This window comes from Bombus impatiens, unplaced genomic scaffold (genome assembly GCF_000188095.3).
Source record: "Bombus impatiens unplaced genomic scaffold, BIMP_2.2 scf_0434, whole genome shotgun sequence".
NCBI classification, from domain to species: domain Eukaryota; kingdom Metazoa; phylum Arthropoda; class Insecta; order Hymenoptera; family Apidae; genus Bombus; species Bombus impatiens.
The window spans coordinates 412,998-433,526 of record NT_176853.1 but is presented as its reverse complement, the minus strand read 5'-3'; the positions used below and the strand labels follow the sequence as shown (position 1 = coordinate 433,526).

The following is a 20,529-nucleotide window of genomic DNA, read 5'->3' as shown; positions in this document are numbered from 1 at the left end:
TCATACTTATACCCTTCTGAAAAAATATAAAGTGTTCTAAAGTTGAACAATCGAACTTTGTATTTATTAGATTATAAAGATGATTCATAGCGAAAGTTGAGAGAGATTTAACTAAAATTAGACTTCTTGCTATCTATAATTTCATGAGTGTTTTCTTAAAAAATAATGAGTTTTAATGAGTTTCTTTAAATAGTTTTTGTGAGCTTGTACAATATAATACTGTTTTTTCCACGTAAAATAAAAAATTGTAAAATTTATAAATAATAATCTTGTTCGTTCTATTTTAACAAATTAATTAAAACTCAATGTTTTCAAACAATAAACAGATAGAATAAAATAATGAAAGAAACGACACTTATTTTTTTTTGTATATTATTACATATCAAAATTCACTATTATTTTGATGAATATTTCTTTATAACTTTTTATAAAATATTTACTACTTATGCTTGGTACTGAATAGTACTTGGTATGAATGGTACTGGCATAGAACTTATGGCTTATATCGTACTAACTTACATAAGCCCTATGAACTTACGAGTTCTAGTGGCCGACCAACACGAAACTTGAGGGGCTGAACTTCAAATATAAAATTTTAACTTTGGACATTTATTAGTTTACAAGAATAATAATAAAAAGCTTCTGGAACTATTCATCCAATTCTTTTTATACAGATGTTACTAAACAATCGTTTTCGCATCGTCGCTGACTATTGAGTACCCGATGATATCAGTGTCTATAGGGTGTCCAGCATTGATATATTGAGTATATTTCGGTTTTACTTTAATTAAAAAATTTTTAAAGATATTTTATATAATAAAAACAGTAATTTTTTAATTATTATTAACTAACACGTGTTTTTGTACACTTTCTAAGAACATAATTTTCATGAAAAAATTTGTTATAATATGTACTACATATTAGGATAATAAAAAATATAAGATTATTAACATACAGAATTCTGTTTTCTTATTGTATATTTATATTATAAAAACTTAAAATGAAAACGTTTGTACAAATAAAAATATTGTGTTTTATTTTATTGATTTTATACGAATCATATAATTTGTAGATACTTCTAACATGCATGGATAAAAAAATTGAAATGTTTTTAAATTTGCTAAGAATTTTTTAAATTCCGGTGAAGAGCTAACAATGCCTCTTTGTATGACTTGTTTTGGTGAAGTATTATTATTTCTTTTATACTTATTTGATGTTTTTAAATTACTTCTTATATGTTCTGAATCTTGACGTACGAAATATTTCGTTAATAAATGATTTTTTAGATACTGATTATTGAAGTATTGATAAAGTTCATAATTGTTGAAAAACAACAATGTATAACTACTAAAAATAATTTCACTTTGAATAATATTTATATTTGTATCCAATATATTTTTATTTTTGTTTTTTACCACAGTCCATTTATCTTCTTCATCATCACAACTCAATTCTGTTTTTAAATATTTTGTACTTATCACAAAATTTGGCATCAATTTAGATTCTAATATAGCAGAGACACTTTTATTTGAATCGCTTTTATTAAAAATATTTTTGTTACGACTTCTTATGAAAGTTGTGAAATAAAAGATAGCTGAGTAAAAGTTGCACATCCTATGAAAATCCATCCATATTGAAAACATAATTATCATTTATCATTCATCTTCTACGATACGAACTTTTTACTTACACATTATTCCATATTTTTATCGCCTTTTTAAGGGAATTGCTATATGAACATGCGAAAAGTATTGCGAAAGATATAGATACAAAAACATAAACATATTGGAGTACAGTTTTTAACATTATTATCATGTTACAGTATATATAATTTACTCTTGTAATATGTAACATTTCTTCTATAGCCTCCGTTTTTGTCGAAATATTATACACAACTTCAAGATCTGAATTTTATAAGTAAAATAACGTAACTGCACGGAAGCTATTATGTTGAATAAATTTATTATACAGAACGTAATATTTACCTTGTTGTTTTGAAATAACTGAATGATATACATTGCTTGTACATAGAGCTATCCATAATCCAAATCCCCAAAGGAATAAACTATTCCACGATATATAATGCGATCTTTTTTGCTTAAACAACTCTAAGTAACGACGATACATTGTACAAATAATGGCATTTAAATATATCTACCTTTTCTGTTAGTAATTGTCCACTACCATTATTTTGCATTTTGTATGTTACTTTTTAATTCCTTGTTTCTTGAAAGAGTATCATAATATTTGTTCAAAAGTAAATTTTGTACACGTTCATCAATGATATATAAATCGAAAAATTATACAAAATAAAAAAATAAGACAATCTATATACAAGACGAATGCCCAATAGTTTCATGTGTATCATTTATTACATTACCTATTTAAATGTCAGTAATTTAAAATTTACAAAAAGATATAAATTAATATTATGATAAATATTTCTAAAGTGTTAATTAGAATTTGGAATGTACAATATTTCAACGCGACTTGATGCCTTGAATAGACAACTCTTAATTATTTCTAAATTGCAAAAGATGGATGGAGAATGTAGTGTGTATCCCACAACAGCATGTAAAAAAGTAAGTATAACATAACACATAAATTGATTCAGGAAAATAGTAATGTAGGAAAAATTATATTTTATACAGTGTAACGTATACAATAACATTGCAAAATATTATCACTGTGCCCACAAAATTTTATCTTCAAAAGACCAATGCAGTAGGTTCGACTGCACTGAAGAATGCATATCACATGATAGTATTAAAAAGAGAATACCATGTAATGTTATAACATGCAAAACACGCAAAAAATTACGTTTTTATAAGAAGGTTCCCTCAACTGAAGGTATATCAGTATCACTAATCCATGCAAAAGATAGTATGTATTAACATGTTAATATAAAATTGTTTATTAGTTCATACAGATTTGAAGGATGAAGTTAATATAATGAATGATGCAATTGGTAAAGAGTTGAAAGAACCAGAGAAACAAAGTAAATCTGATCAAGTAGACTTAACTTCACAATTTTATAAAATGTGTACTCAAGACAAAATAATTGATACATACGAAGAGAAAAGCGAGCAAACCATTCCAACAAAAGATAATTTTCACACTGAATTAAATATAAATAGTTTGGGCTCAAATTATGTGCAGAATGAAGCAACAAAGCAGGAAACATTTCAAATAGAAATAGATGAAAGCATTTCAAATGAATTAGGGAAAATTGATACCATTATAGAAGATATTTGTGCAAAAGACAAGAAAATTTTCGAAAGAATTCAAAAGGTTTTATTAAAAATAATAACATTTGGCTCTTTAAATTCATATAATACGTAATTTGTAGGATCTTTTAACTGAAAAAATACGCACTAAAGAACTTGAAAAAAGATTGAAATCTTTAACTTGCAGTCTAAATTGTTTGAAAGAAGGTAGTGAACAAAGGGCAGCTTGTTTAAAAGATGTATTAGTAACAGCTGAAGAACAAAGAAATGTTGCAATGGATTTAGTGAAACAATCAAAAAATCAAGCAGATTTAGTCAAAACAGATAGGGATGAATTATTAAATGAGATTTCAAAATTACAAGTATGTACTTGAGAAAAGAATAATTTTTATTAATAGTAAAATAATTATCTTTTCAGCAACAGGTAATCGAAGTTGCACATAAAAATACAGATCTGCTGCAAGAACGTGACAATTTAAAGAGCAAATTACAATCTTTATCAGAGGATGAATCTAAAAGGTAATTTCAAATAATTTTTAACATGAATACAGGTATTAGTTCTTGTTTCTTTAAAATGTAATCTAAGAATCACTTTAGATATTAAATGCATGCTTCAATCATACAAGGTGTGAGGAGGTTAAAAAAGAAGTGAATAGAATGAAACATGCTGTAAAAGAAAAAGAAAATGCTTTAAATAGAGAGAGAGCAGAATTTATGGATATGATTTTAGAACTTACAAACGTAATTAATATACAAAAGAGACGAATATGTGAAGTAAGTGGTATATGTAATAGTCAACTACATAGCATACATGAAAGAAATGAAGAATTATCTCAAAAGGTAAATTCAATAACAAGCATCAAATTATGATTTTATACTAATTTAAGTTATATTGGCAGAATATCGAGATATCGGAGATGAAAAATATGTTACAGTCAAGTAACTCTACTTTTAAAGAAATGGAAGAGAAAATAGATCATTTGCAATATTGTTTATGTGAAGAAACAACGACTTGTAACCAGCTGAAACAAGAATTAGAAACTTTCAAGGAAAATCATTTATCTGAATTGAGAATAAAAGACAAAATTATAGAGGAACAAAATAAAACAATTTCAAAACAAAAGAAGGTTTTATATCCATTAAAGTAAATTTATTAAAATAATTTTAAATTTAAATTAAAATGTTGTATTAACAAATATCTATCTTTATTAGTTATTACATGACAGTGAAGTGATGGTCCAGCAAGTTGCTTCCGAATTTAATGAGCTTAAAGATGAATTAAACAAAGAAAGAACGAAAAATGAATCTTTGCAAATAACATTGAATGAGAATGATACCAAATTAAGCAAGATATATTTATCGCAATGTGAAAAATGTAGAACACTTATAGTTGAAATAGATTATTTAAAAAAAGAGAAACAAAAGGCAATAGCACTTGCAAAATTTGCTTATCAAAAGTTGCATCAATCTGTGAAAGAATATAAAAAGAGACTCATTTGTGAGAAACAGCAACACAGGTACATGGCATTGATTATTGAAGAAAGAGAACATGAGATAGGATGTTTGAGGAATCAAATTTGTCAGAATAACATGAGAATTATTTAAAAAAGAAATAGTTATGTAGTATGCAGACAATTAAATTTAGTTGTAATTGTTTATGTGATTATGAAGTTTTTTAATATACTCAATAGAATTATATATGAATAAATATTCACTAGTATTTATTTATATTGTAATATATATATTCTGCTTCTGACAACTTACAAATAAAACTTCACATTGTAAATATGTACAATATACTATGTATAATGATAATGATTAATACTGTAAATTATCTAAATTTTAATTTAGATATTCTTACTCTGATCTCAAGGAATAGTAATTTAACATTTCTTTTATACCATGCGATATTATAATTTAAGTGCATCTGCCAATTTTTATCTAAAAATTCTTTATAAAACACTGACATATCATCCGCAGTAATTGACGTTTTTCCTTGTGCTTTTAGAGTTTCTTGAAATTGCTTACGTTCCTATAATACATTCAATAAATTAAAATTTGAAACATATTTCATAATGATGTTATGTAAGAATTATGTTACACCTCTATGAAGGTACTATTATGTTCCGTCCAAAAATTTTGATTCCAAATTTGCGTGTCTTCTCTGGCTTCTCTGAATTTTTTTTCTAGCAGGCTTTCATCCTCAGATTTTGCAAAAATGATCGGCCTTAAATTCGAAACCGGATCAGGCGGTCCGATTAAATCAGCTTGTACAGGAGCTTTTAGGTTAGAAGATACCTTCTAATTAAAATGAAAATAATGAATGTTCACTAAATCGACAATAATTGGAATGATATACTGAATGAAGAACTTACAGCACTAAACAATCGGATTGCATAGTTCCACTGTTTTATTTGAACGTAATTATACATTCGAATCATTTCAGAGGTTCACACATGTTTTACGAGGTTATGTTTCTTTCGGTCATGCGTTTCGTTTAGACTTAATACATCATTTTACGATGAGATAAACTTGTCCTATATTTGTATGATCACACTGCATAGAACAATAAAAAAACACGAACATAATTCTTACTCAATAAATAACCTTTTATTTATATAATAACATAAGGTCTTTTATAAGTATAATCTAATAAATCTAATTTCATTATTTTATTTACTACATAAGTAAGATTCAATTATATCTCTGTAATAGATTTGAGTATAAATCAATATGTACTTCGATTTCATATTTCAAAACACTGGCGCTATATTTGTAAAAAGATCTGTTTTAGCATGATTTATTTGATGAAATAAATTATAAAAAAAGAAAAAAATTAAAAAATTTGTTGGAAGTCTATTGATGTAAGACATTTTGTGCTAATCCCTCTAAAAACAAATTATCTTTCTTAAATTACAAAAAATTCAATGTTTTAGTAAAAACATTCCTTCTATATGCATAAATCATTGTTTCAGGAAACATATCCACAGATACATTGATTAGTACATTGATAAGTTGTATTAATTATCATACATGCATAGACATATTTTCTGAAACAGTGATGTTCATCAATCTTTTGTGACTCATATTTCTTAAAAATGACATTCAATGCTTAATTTAATGACTTTAAATATGCTGCATTGAATAAATCGAGCTCGTTTGTTAAATAATTAGCCTTATTTCGTAAAACTTTAGCACTACTAGTTGCTTCCTCTAGTATTCGTATTGTACTTGCAATATTTTTTAGTTCGGTATCCATTTCAGATGTTGTTTCATCTACTAAATGACACAGACGTGCAAAGGTGCTAGATAGCTCTCTGCAATTATATATAAATAATATTAAAATTAATTTTGCGATAAAGTAAAAGTAGTAATAATTCAGTAAAATAAAATAAAACTCACTGTTGTACTTGATGACTGCAATTCGCAGACGTGAGATCCACTATTAGTTTCAACTTTTTTGTAGCATGAGATACGTACTGACGTTTAAACTCACGTTCTTTTGCTTTATTAGTCCATGTTAATCGTTCATAGAGATATAGAGCACCATAAATAGCACCAGTTACCGCTATAAGTCTCCAACCAATTGTTTTTAACATCTTAAGCAAACAATTTCAGTAAAATAGATTTCATCCCTCAATAAAATAGATGCTTTTATTGTGTAATATACTTACAAATCCAGCAACTATAAGTCCTCCCATAGTTCCTTGAGATGTTATAGATGCTATTGCGATTCTAGTAGCCAATGACAAATCGTCTGATCTTGGTTGATGGTTTGGAGTACTTGACATAAATTTTATAGAATCAACGCTTTCTGCAGGAGACATAATTGCTGGTGGTATCTACGATTATACAGATTAAATAACAATTTTATTATTATAAAAGTATTTTATACTATCGAATAAATTATCTTACCTCCTGTGGATAATTAGCAATGGTTAACTTCCTTCCCTGTCTTCCCGCAAATCTATTAATTATGGCTGTAATTCCCCAAGAAAATCGAAATTCTAAATCTTCGTGAAAATCTGCGCATAGGTTATCACAATTTAATCTGTACAAAATTTCGAATGGTTCTCGTCTTGGTAAAATGTTTAGAGACATTTGTCTCTTATTCTCTGGCAATAAATTTGCCATTCGTTCTGTCATTTCTCTCTGGGAGTTTTCAATATTCAATGCCAATGCCGTACTGAGTCTTGCTCTTAAGTTGGAACCTATATAAAATTATAAAGTTACAAATTTTATAAAATAAAGATATGGTGAATAAATTAAAAAAACAATAATACCTAAGCCATTTTCTACGTGTGTATGAAGTTCCCGTTTATATACATTTAGAACTAGTGGGTCGGTATGGAACGGAACACTGAATTCATCAATAAGTACAGCTAATCTACGAATTTCTTCGCTCAGAGCTTTAGACACCCTTTGTTCTACATCCTCCACCATATGATGAATTTTGTCCTTCATTTCTTGAGTCAGCAACATTAATTGTTGTTCCGTGTAATTTAATTTATCATGGACATCTTTCTTAATACACAATTGTTCATTTTTCATTCTTTGTGTCCTATCTAGTATTTCATCTAGAGTTTGTCGTATTTCCCTGAAGAAAGTATATTTGATTTTATGCACTGAAAAATAAATATTTAGATAGAGTAAAACAGATAATAAATTATTTACGTAGCAATATGTTTTCCACGTTGAGAATGCTGTTCAAATTTCGTTTTCACAGCAGACTTTGAAATACATTCTTCAAATTTTCGTTCAAAATCTTGAAATTCGAAATACCGATTTTGAAATCCTTCTGCTAACGCACCATCTACAAAAAGTTTTAAAAATATTAAAAATAAATAATTAATACAAACCATAAATAAAGAAATCATGTGTCTTACTATGAGCAGGTTGACCACGTTGTTCTTGCATACGAGCTTGAAGAGTTTCTTTTGCTGAAACGAAGAAAACTCGCTCTTCAGCATCTTTGGGTGTGTAGACTTTTAATTCTCTTGACAAGAAATCGACAGCCCGCTCTTGATGTTGTGCCCTTACCTACACAAATGTAAATTGTAAATAAACATAAGTTACATTATAAATTGTAAAATAATGTAAAAAGCAAGAAGCACATAGTCAAGTTTCTATCACATACTATAAGCATTGAATTGATGCAACTTATTGCATTGTTAAAAGAAGATTCTATTAACTTAATTTTAACGAGTAATTTTCCATGCTACAAAATTTGTGCACATTGTGTCTCTTGCATAGTGCATAGACTTTACTTATAATTAAAGTTATATATATCTTTCTCAAAAAAAAAACATTTTACAATCAAGAAATATGAGTTCCACTATACTTAAAATTTACCAAATAGAATAACTTACCTCCTTCTGCTCTTTGACCAGCTAAAGGATAAATGGGGTATTATGTGAATTATTTAAGTAAAGCTGCCACTGCATACAGCTACTTATTAAAAAAATTTGTGCTTCACACATATACTTTTGAATACACTAATATTAAGTTGTTTATGTGCAAATGGATTTCGAAATAATATGTAGTACCAGCTTTAATAAAAAAAAATTCAGAATCTTCTTATATAAAAAACTTAATTCATTTTTAATGAAGTATATTTAAAAATACTTTTTTAGTGACTTTGTAATGCTATATTATTAATCTTATATTTACATAATATCTGTTTCTATAAATTTATATAACACATACCTGTTCAAAAAATTCTGGTTCTGAAGCAGATGCATCCCATCTATTATTTAAAATGAAGATATTTGGTTTAGATAATTTTGTAGATACTTTGTGAAAAAAGTTCTTTTCCTGTAATTAGACTGTTATAAGTACATACAACTAGAAGTAAAATGGTATAAAATTCAACAAAAGTGGATACATACTGTCACCATTAAAGTAGATTCAGCATTAGCCACGAGCACAAAAACATCTGCATCCAAACAATGTTTGTCAATCCACTCATCCAGATTTGGTGTCACATCCACTCCAGGACTGTCGACAAATACTACATCATCTCTTAATAACAAACATTTTTCTTTTGGCCAAAATATTCTCACTAAATGACTTTCACATAACTTTTCTTTGCAGAGAGCATGACCTAATTGACCAACTGATTGAACAGGTTGTTTCTCAGTGGTTCCTTCTGTAATCAAGTAAGCTTCACCATTATCTGAACCTTCAACTTGTAAGAAGCAATTTGTTGTATGTCCTATGCCACTTGGTAAAATTTTATCACGTAACATTGCGTTAATAACTGTACTCTTTCCATTGCTAGTTCTGTAATATTTTGTAAGATATATAATTCAGATATAGCTAGTACCTTTTAGCAATAATTCTAACAATATACCTTCCAAAAAATGCAACTTTCATGTGATCTCTTTTAAGTACATCTCTAATTGCATGAACCTTATCAACATAGCTATCAATTTTTTGTGCTTCTTCTGCAGTGACAATATTACGTTCAGCTTGCAATGCTACAAAAATAATTTTAGTAAAAATGGTTTAATATCATAATTTGATCTTCCTAAGATCATATTTTCATATTCAAAATCTTGTATATTTCAAATGAATTACTTACATTTCATAAATCCTACAGTGTCCTGCACATAGTCTTCTATTTCCAAAAATATATCATTGATCTTTTTCTTGGCTTTAACAAAAATCTGAAGGGGAGAATTATCAGTTCTTATATCTGTTGATCTCAAGTGGCTGTCTCCTCCAATCATGGACATTGTACGATTGATGTAGGCAGCCATAGTTTGTAATTTACTTTATTGTGTAATATGTTTGGCAAAGTAAGAAAAAATACAGTGCAATATTTTAGGCAGAACGATGATGCAGTGCACAGCATGCAGGATCAACTGAAATCATAAAAAAAGCAATAATTAAATACCTTCTAAGAACAATTTCTATCTACATGATTAAATATACATTTTATGAACAATTACATAGAATCATAGGGCACTTACTAAATATATATAACAAAACACATATAATAAGCAACATTTATTTAAATATGAACATTAAACAAAAAAAAAAATAAAAGAAAGATAACATTATAATATAGCACAAGAAAATTTTAGTATATTAAGAACAATACAATGTGACATATCAAAATACTATGCACATTTCGGTACTGAATTTTTATATGCTTCTAATGAGATAAAAGTTTACATTTAAAAGTCCCAAACACTTGTGTGCAATGTATACACATATGATTAACTATATGAAATGTATCACACATAATAAGCATTATAAAACATTGTAATATACAAGGCAAAAAAACCTTTTTGTCTTTAGTCATTGAAGTGTCCTTTGTTGTAATATGAATGAGATGTAAGTTTGAATGTCTCCGTTAAATCAATGCCTCCAAATCTTCTAGAACAATTTATCATCATCTTATAACATTTTTATATTAAATTTAGTATTAATACAGAATATAATTTATATATTCTGTAAAATATTCAAAGGAATAATTTTAATCGATCTTTTTTATAAGTCATAAATAAATTACACAACGAAGTGTTTTGATTCTCATATTGAATGAATTACTTAAGTCGTTACTTATATCAATTGTGATATTTATAAATTCTGACGATTTAAAGTATACGTTTCATACAAAATGATTGCAACAGATCTTTCTACGTCTTTATATTTCACTTTTAAAATAAAAGCACGCATTACGAAGCGCGTTAATGCAATAATAAATATCACTTATTTATTATTCAAACATCTCTATTAAAGGAAAATAAAAACTAGTTACTGAAAAAGTTGAAAATACACTTTTCGATCATTTGCCGAAATCTAACCTATAATAAAATTTCATTTAGTCCAAGAAAATTGTCATCTTACCGTTAATAGTTAGGACTTTCCTGATATCATATTTCTAGTTGAATATGTTTTTAATCGTACGCAAAACAATGAAAAACATTTCGTGATTGCAAAGTATCTAACGAATTAGAGATTAGATCGAAGTACATTAAAATAAATTCACATGTGAACTGATTGGTAGTGGTAACAAACACGTGACATTCTGTACAAAATGAAGGCTTATTTTTAAATATCATCTCATTCTCCTTATAACTGCTATGTATTTGTCAGTAACATTAAATGATTCATACATATATAAGTTTATTACAATTTGAAAATTGTACATTCTTTTAAAAATTTAATTTTTATTAGAATCACTGAAGTCGGAAATTGTTTTAGTAATCTTAAATAAACCGTCACGCGACTACTAATGTCGAATTTATTTGCGATAAAATTGTAAGAAATAATAATAAATGTATTTATAAGAATACATTACATATTTAAATTTGGTTTTTGGTGAAGACGATTTTTTCTTTTCATGCTATAATTACAACGTGTTTGGTAGATTGTGCGCATCTCCTAATGACATGGCGGACATTATTCTATTTCGTCTTGCATGCACGAAACACATATCTATATAGAAGCCAGTAATTAATCGAATAGTAAGTGATCAAAATTAAATTTGATATTACAAAGTACTATCTTTTGATGCGATAACATGACCAGCGGATTCGTGCATTCCATCAAAGTTCCAAGACTTTATAAATCTGCTGCTAAAATTGTTCAGGACGTTCGTGAGAAAGGTGGTAGTCTTAAATCATTGATTTATAGACAAAAACATCCTGTAAGTTAATATCTAATAAACATATTAAAAGAAAAGCAAAATGAAGTAATTAAACTATAGAAAAATTTACCGAATATATAACTATTTTGAATTCATCGAATAACTGATCACTTTTCTCATTTTGGAGTATCATAGTCACATGGTTTTCGAAAGAGTACATATTTATTTATGTTATTTTCAAATAATAATGTTACCTTTTTGTTTAATAATATAGAATGTGTCCGCGATATATTCTTTATGCCTCAATACATTGCAAAGAGAAGAGCAGTTAGATCATCTTATAAAGAAAACTAATATATTAGTGAATGAACCTCGTTTGCAACCGTGGTTAGCAAAAATCCTGATAACAGAATTACTTTGGGGAAAGAAGGCCTTGAAAACTGAATGTAAACCTGCTCAAACTATACTTGCGTATGAACAAAAATTTCGAGAAGAATTAAGCAATATTAGTGACATTGATGCGGTTCAAAAACCTCATAAAACAGGTAAAATATATTGTATTTACTTATCAATGAATGCATATTATGTTTACAGAAATGGGCCATTCGTGTGCAGGAAAATTAATAACCACATCTGATCTCAAATCTAAGATATATTAAGTCAATTTCTTTGTAAGAGAATTATATATCCAGATTGATGGTTCTAATCATCCGTAACAACCGTATACTTACTAGCCGACATCCTAGAATTAAAAGACTTTTCTCTTATATGGATAAAAATCAACAAAAAGTAAATCAAAAAGAAAGTTCGTTTGATCAGAACAAAGATCAAGGACCAGTTATGACTTTTGTAGCTATATTGGCGAAATTGTTCTTATACAGCATTGCTATGTTTACTCTACCATTTGCTGCATTTTTTGGAGTACAGCATATTATGAAGGTTGAATTTCACATAGATAGATTCATAACAAATTGCATTTCTGTGTTTGCTGCAGTAATTACAGTAAATTTAATAATAGCTTGTTATGTTTATCAGGCACTTCATGAGCCTGACAATGCTAGTGAAATAAAAGCAACTGCAGATCAACCTTCTAAAGATAGTTTAAATGAAAAAATTGATTAGATATTAAAACAAATGTACTTATTCTGCATATATATATATATATATATATAAGTATATATTTTTTAATATATATTAATAACATATTAATATTAATAACGTATATAATATATTTGATATTTGTAGTAACTATATATAGTAAGTGTGATTTATATATTTCTATATTTTTTATTATTATTGTACATATATAATAATGCCAGTAGCAAATATAGTAATTTACTATGTATTTAACAATAAATAGTTTAGTAAGAAAGCACGAGTTTTACTTTACATCCATTATAAAATCAGTTACCTTCATGCAATTGCTAAAAAAGAATCTCACTTTTTTCAGTAAAAAAAGCAAGATATGTTCGTATCAACACTTTATTAGTGTCATTAGAAAAAGGGATATCTTATTTTCAAGAGGAGGGATGGTCTTTCATGCCGAAATGTCCGAGTTATGTAGAGCATTTAAATGTCATAAAAAATTTAAAAAAGCCAAATTTTATTCAGGATTTTCATATTTCTGAATTACTTATTTTTCCACCTGACACAACTTTTCACGATCACCCTGCTTATCAAAATGGAGAAATTCTTTTACAAGACAAGGTAATTTCTATCAAAAATGATAGACAATTAATATTTTAACCATTTTTTTTATATCTTCAGGCTAGCTGTCTTCCATCACACCTGTTAAATCCAGAACCAGGGTCTACAGTACTTGATCTATGTGCAGCTCCTGGAATGAAATCATCTCACTTAGCTGCAATAATGGGAAATAAAGGGTGAGACCTATTATGCTATTTTGTACTGAGTATTCTATAATTCTATTATATATGATGTTTCTAGAAAAATTTACGCAGTGGAAATTGATGAACGAAGGTACAAAACATTATGTGAACAAGTTAGAATAACAAATGCCACTTCTGTAGAGACTGTCAATAAAGATGCATTAATTTTGAACCCAAATGAGTATCCCAATGTGGAATACATTCTAGTTGACCCAACATGCTCTGGTTCAGGTAGAGTATATATAAATAAATATATATAAATAAAAATGTTTATCGTAAAGAAATTCTTTTATCATAGGTATGTTGGATAGACAGATAGTGCATGGCAATGAAAAATGTGACCCACAGCGCCTCAAACAATTACAAGCATTCCAAGTTTTCATTTTGCGACATGCTTTATTAAATTTTCCGAATGTGAAGAGGATTGTTTATAGCACTTGTTCTATTTATCCAGAAGAAAATGAGCAAGTAATAGACGAAATTCTTGAAAATGTACAAGACGCATACAAGCTTTCTTCCGTGAAGGATTTGTTAAATCAAAACTGGCTAAACTTCAGTTCAAAGAAATATAATTGTTCAGATAAATGTCTTTATGCCAATTCTGTCATAGATTTGTGCAATGGTTTCTTTGTGGCTGTATTTGAACGAAACTTTGATGTGCCACTACCAGAATACAAACGAAAAGGAAACGTTGCATTAAATAACAGAGAAGTAGAAGAAGTAGAAGAAGTAGAAGCGTTACACCTTGAGAAAGCAAATACGACACGGAAGAGGAAAAAGCGCGGGAAAAGGAAAAGCGAATCAAGGACCTTCCAAAGACGAAGAAAAGAGTGACAGCACAAGTATTCTAAACGTTTCTTCTGATTCGGCTAAAATCGTCCAAGAAATAAACATTGATAATGATAATGATTCGTCTCAAAATGATGGCTATGAGTCCTGTCAAAATGACGACGATGAGCATTCTGAGAACGATAACGAAGTTGCTATTAAAAAGAAGAAAAGGAAGATTGAACGAAAGATTATGCAGTTGCCTCATAAAGGTCTCCGACTATCACTTCATAAAGAAGTCACATTACAGAAAAAGAAAAGGAAAACCCTTTAAAAATATAACTTATTATTCTTGGACGTTTTTTTATTGTTCTTACGTAAAATATATTGAGATCTTTTATATTGGATTTGCAAAAACAATAAATACATACTGTTGAATTAAAGAAAGGAACAGGAATAAAATACGAATAAAATACAGGAATAAAATAAGGATACGTTCTTTTCCTTTCTTCTTTATTTTGCTTTTTGTCTGTGTGATACCTCTTTAGTTATTTTTACCGTTATTTCGGATAAAATCAACGTCTTTTTATCGTGGTAGTGTCGTGCAACTTACGACCACGGCACGAAATCAAAAACACGCATCACGTAACCGATACTACAATGTTATGTCCTTCAGACCGAATACGTTAAATTCTACAATAATTTATACATATTGTTTAGAAAAAGATAAAAAAGAAGTAGGTAAGGTAATTAATTTAAACGAAACCATAAAATTACATATCAAATATTATTACTTTTATTTCTCTTTAATTTCATCTAATTCCTTGTTAGCAGGTAAGGGCTTTTTGTGAAAAAGAACAGTAGGTTAAAAAATTAGTTAATAAATTACCATGTATTCGTACTTAATTCAATATTTTTCGTTTTATGATCCAAGAACACGAGAAATGGTTCGTTTCAAATATAAAATTCGTTCAAATATCATCCAAAATCTCAAACACAAGGATACCGTTAAAACGATCCTGATAATCCTTATGATGTACATGATGTTTCCTCAATGAGCGATGAAAAATACGCCTTAGCCACGTACCAACCTTATCTTGCCATTCCCGGAAACAAATGCATTCCATGTGAACGCTCCTGTGCCTCGTTGCGTTGACCTACAAGGTCTTTGAATACCTTTAGATAAAGATCTTTTGATAAATCAACCTCATGAATCGTGGTAATATTCAATGATAATATGATAATGATAATTATGTATGTATAATATAGCCACGTGATTGCATCATTAATTATATGCATGATAGCTGCTTAATACGAAATTTTCATAATTGTTTTTGAGATGCGAATTTCATCCTGTGATATTTTTCTCAATGAGTATAAATATTGTCAAGTTTATTTAAATTTAATATTGTAACGGTAGATAAAGACTATAACGTGATTGCAGTAGTTTATCAGTATCTATCGAACCTAGAAATTCATGAATCGTAGTAGTGCAAAGAGGGACATGAGCAACGCTAGTTAATGTATCACAACAAGCGTATATCTTAAAGGCAAGGAAGACAGGCGATGGCAACAGTATAAGTGGAGGCCACTCAACTGTAGAGTGAAAGCTTCGAGTAGATGCCACAATGCAAATACGTTATAATTGTACTGTAATGATTATTTTACTTCAAGATATGTGTTACGCTTATAAAACTGCAAATTGCCATTTATTAGCTGTACTTTTCACAGAATTAACAATTTAGCTTTCTAGAACGAATATCATGAATAAAAAAAGATAATTCATAGAAAAGATATTAAAATATATGCTATTGAATGGAGAAACTATATCTCTCATATTGTTTTTCTCGATAAAAATGATAACATTTAAAGCAATTATTGTTTTTTATACTCTTCTGTGCTTCTTTAATAATGCGCGCTAATTAAGTTCAGTTTTTCAGGCACGCACCTTCGTGACATTTATGGAACAATGTTGGATATCATTTGAGCTTCTTATCTTTATCGCAAATACGATACTTTACTACCGTTCTGAAACTGTATAAAGAAAGAAAAAAAAAAGAGAACGATTGTAGCTTTCGGCCAATGGCTCTTCCAGTTTTATTGTAAAGTCGATAGTATGAAGGGAGACACGGCTCTGTCTATTGTTTTTGCTTGATTGCCCGGAAAAGTTTCGAGTATCGCGTGAAATCATCGTAGCACATTTTTTTTTTATTCTTCTGGACTAAAAAAGTTTTCCCTTTTTCTAATGGCTTGTCCCTTAATCGGATATCGGTACTTCCGTGACACGAAACCCGTTGACCTGCTTGGTCCCTATGGATTTCCGGTAGCTTTCAAGCGTGCAATCAGCAATCATTTCAGTAAGACAAAACTGCTTTTGTTTGATATTTATTTTATAGCATTCAACTCTTCTAACAAATAGCGGATCTAAGTGAAACAAATATTAAATAATTAGATACAAAATTAAATAAAATGTTACACTTGTTACTTTCTAACTTCACCCTCCTGAAAGTATGGAATAATATTAGAATTACGACATATTGCAATAATATTAAAAATACAAAATAAAAAAGATTCTAGACTAAAAAGTGTTCTAGTTTCGGAATTAACGACAACTTTCCTCCCCTTTTTTCAGTCGAGTACATTTCCAGACAGAAACAAACCTAACAAATTTCAAATAGTCTAATAGAGAGAAAGTTGAGATTCGGTGTTCACCGAATCCCGCTGATTCACGCTTACTGTGATATACGAGCTGCTCGGCCGCTCGATTACTTAAGTGGTTGAAGAACGAATCTGGTCAGCCGCCTTCCGTGGCGAACACGCAACTCTACCAAAGTATCGACTATTCGCCCCTCCGTGGACGGAATATTATAAAGATGACCACTGTAATGCAACAAATCAACTTTACGATGTGAAATCATGAAATAAATACAATTAAAAATTATATCTCGAGAAATATTTTCTGATATTAAACGGATATTATAGGATCACAATAATAAATTCTCAGATATTTTACAGGTCTCAAAATGTTTGACAAATATTCTAGTTGGAAATTTTTATACAAAGAGGAGCGTCGGTCGAATGTGTAGTATTAACGTTATCGCTTGTTTTGTTCGACCTTCGCGGCGGCCGCCTTCTGTATCTTGTATTTATATCATGCATTCTGCAATTCTTAAGCTTTATGCGGCTAATCATTCTAGTCGCCGTCCGATAAGTCTAGTATTCCTGGCTTGAAGAAATGCAAGCCACCTAGGGATTGTTAAAAAAAGATATTGAGCACGGGAACAAACTGAAGCATGTTGAACAACATCGAGTCGTTTCAACTTAAGTCTTTCGAAACTTCAATTACCAGCATTATCAAATGTTGTCCTAGTTTCTTTCACCTGGTAATCCTATGTCCTAGAATGATTGTTGTTTCTCTTCGTGTTTTGCACTTCTATGATTTAAATTGTTAGTTATTCGATACGGAACATTTCGTTTCGTGCTACTAATTATCAAAGTTCCACTTGACCAACCGTCCACCAGCCGTTATTACGCAAAGGTCGATTTGCGTTATGCGGTTCGAACGTTCTCAGTTAAGATTATAATTGTTCAATATTTATGTATTATTAACGACATCGATGTCGGACATCACACCGATATATGCAAATACGCTACGTTTCTTCTGAAATTTTTAAATGCGAAACAGCCACGCTCCTTCTCAGAAATCGCAATCTTCTGCACGCAAAATACTTATACAATGTATAGATACTTTCCTTCAGGATTTTCCAAAGTCTGCCGCAATATTCTTAATTTTACGAATCTTTACGAAACTTTACGAAATGTCACGAATCTCTGTAAAGCGATGGTGATTATAAATTCCTCTTTTCAGCATTTCCTTATCTGCACGAAATCCCCCAAGTTCAATGCCCAGTTATATAATATATATAGATAATATTTATCAGTTTCGTGTATGTTTTTCACCTTAATTCATGTTAATGTTTTTCATCCTTAATTTTTTTTGATTTTGCTAAATTATTTAACCCGTTATATATTAACGCGATACTTTCTTTGAAACCTTTTAAGTCAATTTACAGAATGTCCTTAAAGAGTTAATGATCCGTAAATTTTTATCTATTTTATCGACCAATTTCTGTTGACGATATTTCCATCGATTATAGGGGTAGGTGGATGGCGATCTGAACGGAAGACGAGGCTTGCGCGTAGCTTCCTGGTCGCGGTGCAACAAGTTCGGTGCTCGTTTCGCCGGCGACGGTTCACTGACACGGGGCGTCGATGCCGGCAAACGTCGCCGGGCAGGAGAATGGCGACGTGGACAACGACGGCGGCGCCGAGGTAGCGTGGTTCGTGGCTGTCCCTCGGAGCGACACACTTGACGTCGAGACGCCATCGTCGAAGGACGCATGAATATGTATACTATCGCGACTGTCCGGTGTTATCTCGCGTCCAAATGAGACTTGGTGTCGATGGACGATCAATCAACACGGTGTTACGTGCTTTTCTCTTCCTTTATTCCTTTTGCTATCTTCTTTCTTTCGTTAATTTTACATCGAAGTTGGTGATTACAATCTAAAATCCGAGCAGATGGAGTTATTACTTTTTAAACGAAATCAAATATGACTTCTTTTTCTATTCTCTATTTCATCCTTTATAAATTGTGATGAATGGTGACCATGCTGGATGGAAAGATGAAGTGAAAGAAATCGATTGTGGTGAATTTCCGGTGGGTAGACTAGGATAAGTCGGTGCGTAGGAATGAATGGAGGAGCTATAGAAAAGGCTACACCCCCGCTGATTCACGATGGACTTCCACGTTTCATCTACATGTATAATTAAATCGATTTATGTTAATTTTTATGTTCTTTGCGTACAAATTGTTCTGAAATTTCATATTTTATTTATATAATATAAAATGAGAATTTCTTTATACTCTTTCAAGTTATCAGTTAGTCCTATAATCAGATATAAAGTCCCTTTGATCGAAATTTCCAGCCGCACCTCGGTTTTTGTTATTATTGTGTACCAATTACTGTGCAAAGTTCGTGACCTTAACTCCTCGAGGAATAATCTAGCGTTACGCAACGTAATTACGTGACATTAATCTTAAACCACGTAGTCCACGTTGGGTTCATAACACCGGATCATTAAAGGAACAATTGTGAGAGACTTTGCTTTGGACATTGTTCATGTGCACTTGAAATTTGAGTGTACCTTTTAATCAAGCAAGATGAAGGGAGACGATCGATTGATCTGCAGTGAACTGCAGTTATAAAATAAAAGTGCATCGTAAGCAGGGAGATCGATCGGGAATCCCCGGCAAATCACGCGACACGTGGACGTCCTGCCGGCATATAGGAGGCCCTTTCGTTCCCTATAGTCACTTCTTTGCCGCGCGTTGGCATAAAAAAGTGGAGCCTTGAATCCTCACGGAAGAAACAATTCGACGATCCATCAATTTTGACAGGCAATTTCACGGAGGACTACATTGCAGAAAAGAACGCCGGCTAGTGTTAGTCGATTCTTGAGGTACGCAGAAGTAACAACTCGATCTTGCTCTTGTCATTACTTGAAGTTAAATTATTCCAATTATTAATCAAATTTAAATTAAAGAATCTGTAACGAAGCTTTTAGGGTAACCTAATTAATTTGAATTATCATTATACAGTAAAATTTATGTTTTGTAATTCATTGGTATAATATCGATTCTCTTCCATTTCGCAAAACTTTTTCATAATGGATACTATTGTATATTAACAATCTCTAATATCCAAAATCTTGAAACAACAGAAGGTCTTCAGAAGATATCCCTTCATAAACATACTTGAATAAAAATGCAGACTTTCCTCAGGATTGTTTCGTTGATCCCGAAAGAGCGAGACCGACTGAAAAGCAGAGAAGAGGAAAAGAGACGAGGTAGAAGGTGTCGGCCTTGCGCCGATGATCGCCGCTGAAAATCAGTCAAGTTTGCGTGCCGGCTCCAGCCTGGGGCAGCTCGAGGAGGCAGCGGGCGACGGAAGTGTGGGTGGCGGCAACGAGGCTGGTGGAGCCG

The 20,529-nt window shown here is 30.3% G+C and overlaps 7 protein-coding genes across 15 annotated transcripts in view; 4 read left to right on the top strand and 3 right to left on the bottom strand.

Annotated features, from left to right (window-relative positions):
• Nucleotides 1-853: 853 nt before the first annotated feature.
• Nucleotides 854-2,088, bottom strand: LOC105680907. Its single transcript, XM_033321379.1, has 2 exons — nt 1,691-2,088; nt 854-1,614 (listed from the first exon to the last, which is right to left on the bottom strand). Exons 1-2 carry the CDS (start codon nt 1,852-1,854, stop codon nt 1,035-1,037), a joined length of 744 nt encoding a protein of 247 aa, XP_033177270.1. The 5' UTR covers nt 1,855-2,088; the 3' UTR covers nt 854-1,034.
• A 380-nt stretch (nt 2,089-2,468) lies between these two features.
• LOC100745174 (GRIP and coiled-coil domain-containing protein PFC0235w-like) lies at nt 2,469-4,942 on the top strand. 2 transcript variants are annotated; one of them, XM_024368386.2, is made up of 5 exons: nt 2,469-2,582; nt 3,646-3,746; nt 3,854-4,067; nt 4,127-4,354; nt 4,440-4,942. In XM_024368386.2, exons 1-5 carry the CDS (start codon nt 2,469-2,471, stop codon nt 4,830-4,832), a joined length of 1,050 nt encoding a protein of 349 aa, XP_024224154.1. In that variant the 3' UTR covers nt 4,833-4,942. The 2 variants fall into 2 exon arrangements, with proteins under 2 accessions (XP_024224154.1, XP_033177266.1); XM_033321375.1 differs by lacking the exon at nt 2,469-2,582 and adding an exon at nt 3,478-3,589.
• On the bottom strand, nt 4,928-5,819 carry LOC100747013 (COA8 family protein CG14806, mitochondrial). Of its 2 annotated transcripts, none has more exons than XM_003490406.4 (3): nt 5,603-5,819; nt 5,331-5,528; nt 4,928-5,259 (listed from the first exon to the last, which is right to left on the bottom strand). In XM_003490406.4, the coding sequence occupies exons 1-3, from the start codon at nt 5,666-5,668 to the stop codon at nt 5,059-5,061; spliced, it is 465 nt and encodes a 154-aa protein (XP_003490454.1). In that variant the 5' UTR covers nt 5,669-5,819; the 3' UTR covers nt 4,928-5,058. The 2 variants fall into 2 exon arrangements, with proteins under 2 accessions (XP_003490454.1, XP_033177267.1); XM_033321376.1 differs by having other exon boundaries at nt 5,331-5,525.
• Nucleotides 5,820-5,884: 65 nt separating this feature from the next.
• On the bottom strand, nt 5,885-11,725 carry LOC100746892 (transmembrane GTPase Marf). 6 transcript variants are annotated; one of them, XM_033321373.1, is made up of 14 exons: nt 11,085-11,256; nt 10,519-10,610; nt 9,811-9,895; nt 9,580-9,706; nt 9,116-9,509; nt 8,934-9,041; nt 8,597-8,617; nt 8,114-8,267; nt 7,902-8,040; nt 7,511-7,824; nt 7,143-7,438; nt 6,902-7,069; nt 6,630-6,826; nt 5,885-6,544 (listed from the first exon to the last, which is right to left on the bottom strand). In XM_033321373.1, the coding sequence occupies exons 2-14, from the start codon at nt 10,534-10,536 to the stop codon at nt 6,340-6,342; spliced, it is 2,226 nt and encodes a 741-aa protein (XP_033177264.1). In that variant the 5' UTR covers nt 10,537-10,610; nt 11,085-11,256; the 3' UTR covers nt 5,885-6,339. The 6 variants fall into 6 exon arrangements, with proteins under 6 accessions (XP_033177264.1, XP_033177265.1, XP_024224152.1 ...); XM_033321374.1 differs by having other exon boundaries at nt 10,519-10,607; XM_024368384.2 differs by lacking the exons at nt 10,519-10,610; nt 11,085-11,256 and adding an exon at nt 11,594-11,725 and having other exon boundaries at nt 9,811-10,093.
• Nucleotides 11,617-13,009, top strand: LOC117151787. 2 transcript variants are annotated; one of them, XM_033321377.1, is made up of 2 exons: nt 11,617-11,704; nt 12,421-12,974. In XM_033321377.1, exon 2 carries the CDS (start codon nt 12,523-12,525, stop codon nt 12,946-12,948), a length of 426 nt encoding a protein of 141 aa, XP_033177268.1. In that variant the 5' UTR covers nt 11,617-11,704; nt 12,421-12,522; the 3' UTR covers nt 12,949-12,974. The 2 variants fall into 2 exon arrangements, with proteins under 2 accessions (XP_033177268.1, XP_033177269.1); XM_033321378.1 differs by lacking the exon at nt 11,617-11,704 and adding an exon at nt 12,136-12,272 and having other exon boundaries at nt 12,421-13,009.
• Nucleotides 11,719-14,933, top strand: LOC100748221 (probable 28S rRNA (cytosine-C(5))-methyltransferase). The gene is given in 7 exon segments (XM_012386937.3): nt 11,719-11,886; nt 12,101-12,371; nt 13,277-13,533; nt 13,594-13,709; nt 13,774-13,946; nt 14,014-14,509; nt 14,511-14,933. Coding segments are annotated over 7 exon segments (1,746 nt in total). The 5' UTR covers nt 11,719-11,760; the 3' UTR covers nt 14,818-14,933.
• Nucleotides 14,934-18,860: 3,927 nt separating this feature from the next.
• Nucleotides 18,861-20,529, top strand: part of LOC100748097 (echinoderm microtubule-associated protein-like CG42247) — a 19,798-nt gene continuing 18,129 nt past the window's right edge. Inside the window, exons 1-2 of the mRNA XM_012386946.3 lie at nt 18,861-20,006; nt 20,329-20,527. Coding sequence (XP_012242369.1) covers nt 20,418-20,527 — 110 coding nt within the window. The 5' untranslated portion in view covers nt 18,861-20,006; nt 20,329-20,417. The remainder of the gene's footprint in view (nt 20,007-20,328; nt 20,528-20,529) is intronic.

Coding starts and splice junctions, on each gene's coding strand:
- LOC100745174 (XM_024368386.2), top strand. CDS start 2,469: ATGTACAATATTTCAACGCGACTTGATGCCTTGAATAGACAACTCTTA. Junction 3,747..3,853: donor TCAGAGGATGAATCTAAAAG/GTAATTTCAAAT, acceptor CAATCATACAAG/GTGTGAGGAGGTTAAAAAAG. Junction 4,355..4,439: donor CAATTTCAAAACAAAAGAAG/GTTTTATATCCA, acceptor TATCTTTATTAG/TTATTACATGACAGTGAAGT.
- LOC100747013 (XM_003490406.4), bottom strand. CDS start 5,668: ATGATTCGAATGTATAATTACGTTCAAATAAAACAGTGGAACTATGCA. Junction 5,529..5,602: donor CAATCCGATTGTTTAGTGCT/GTAAGTTCTTCA, acceptor CATTTTAATTAG/AAGGTATCTTCTAACCTAAA. Junction 5,260..5,330: donor ATAATAGTACCTTCATAGAG/GTGTAACATAAT, acceptor AATGTATTATAG/GAACGTAAGCAATTTCAAGA.
- LOC100746892 (XM_024368384.2), bottom strand. CDS start 9,988: ATGGCTGCCTACATCAATCGTACAATGTCCATGATTGGAGGAGACAGC. Junction 9,510..9,579: donor AAAGTTGCATTTTTTGGAAG/GTATATTGTTAG, acceptor AAAATATTACAG/AACTAGCAATGGAAAGAGTA. Junction 8,041..8,113: donor ACGTGGTCAACCTGCTCATA/GTAAGACACATG, acceptor AACTTTTTGTAG/ATGGTGCGTTAGCAGAAGGA.
- LOC117151787 (XM_033321378.1), top strand. CDS start 12,523: ATGGTTCTAATCATCCGTAACAACCGTATACTTACTAGCCGACATCCT.
- LOC105680907 (XM_033321379.1), bottom strand. CDS start 1,854: ATGTTACATATTACAAGAGTAAATTATATATACTGTAACATGATAATA. Junction 1,615..1,690: donor ATAAAAATATGGAATAATGT/GTAAGTAAAAAG, acceptor GGATTTTCATAG/GATGTGCAACTTTTACTCAG.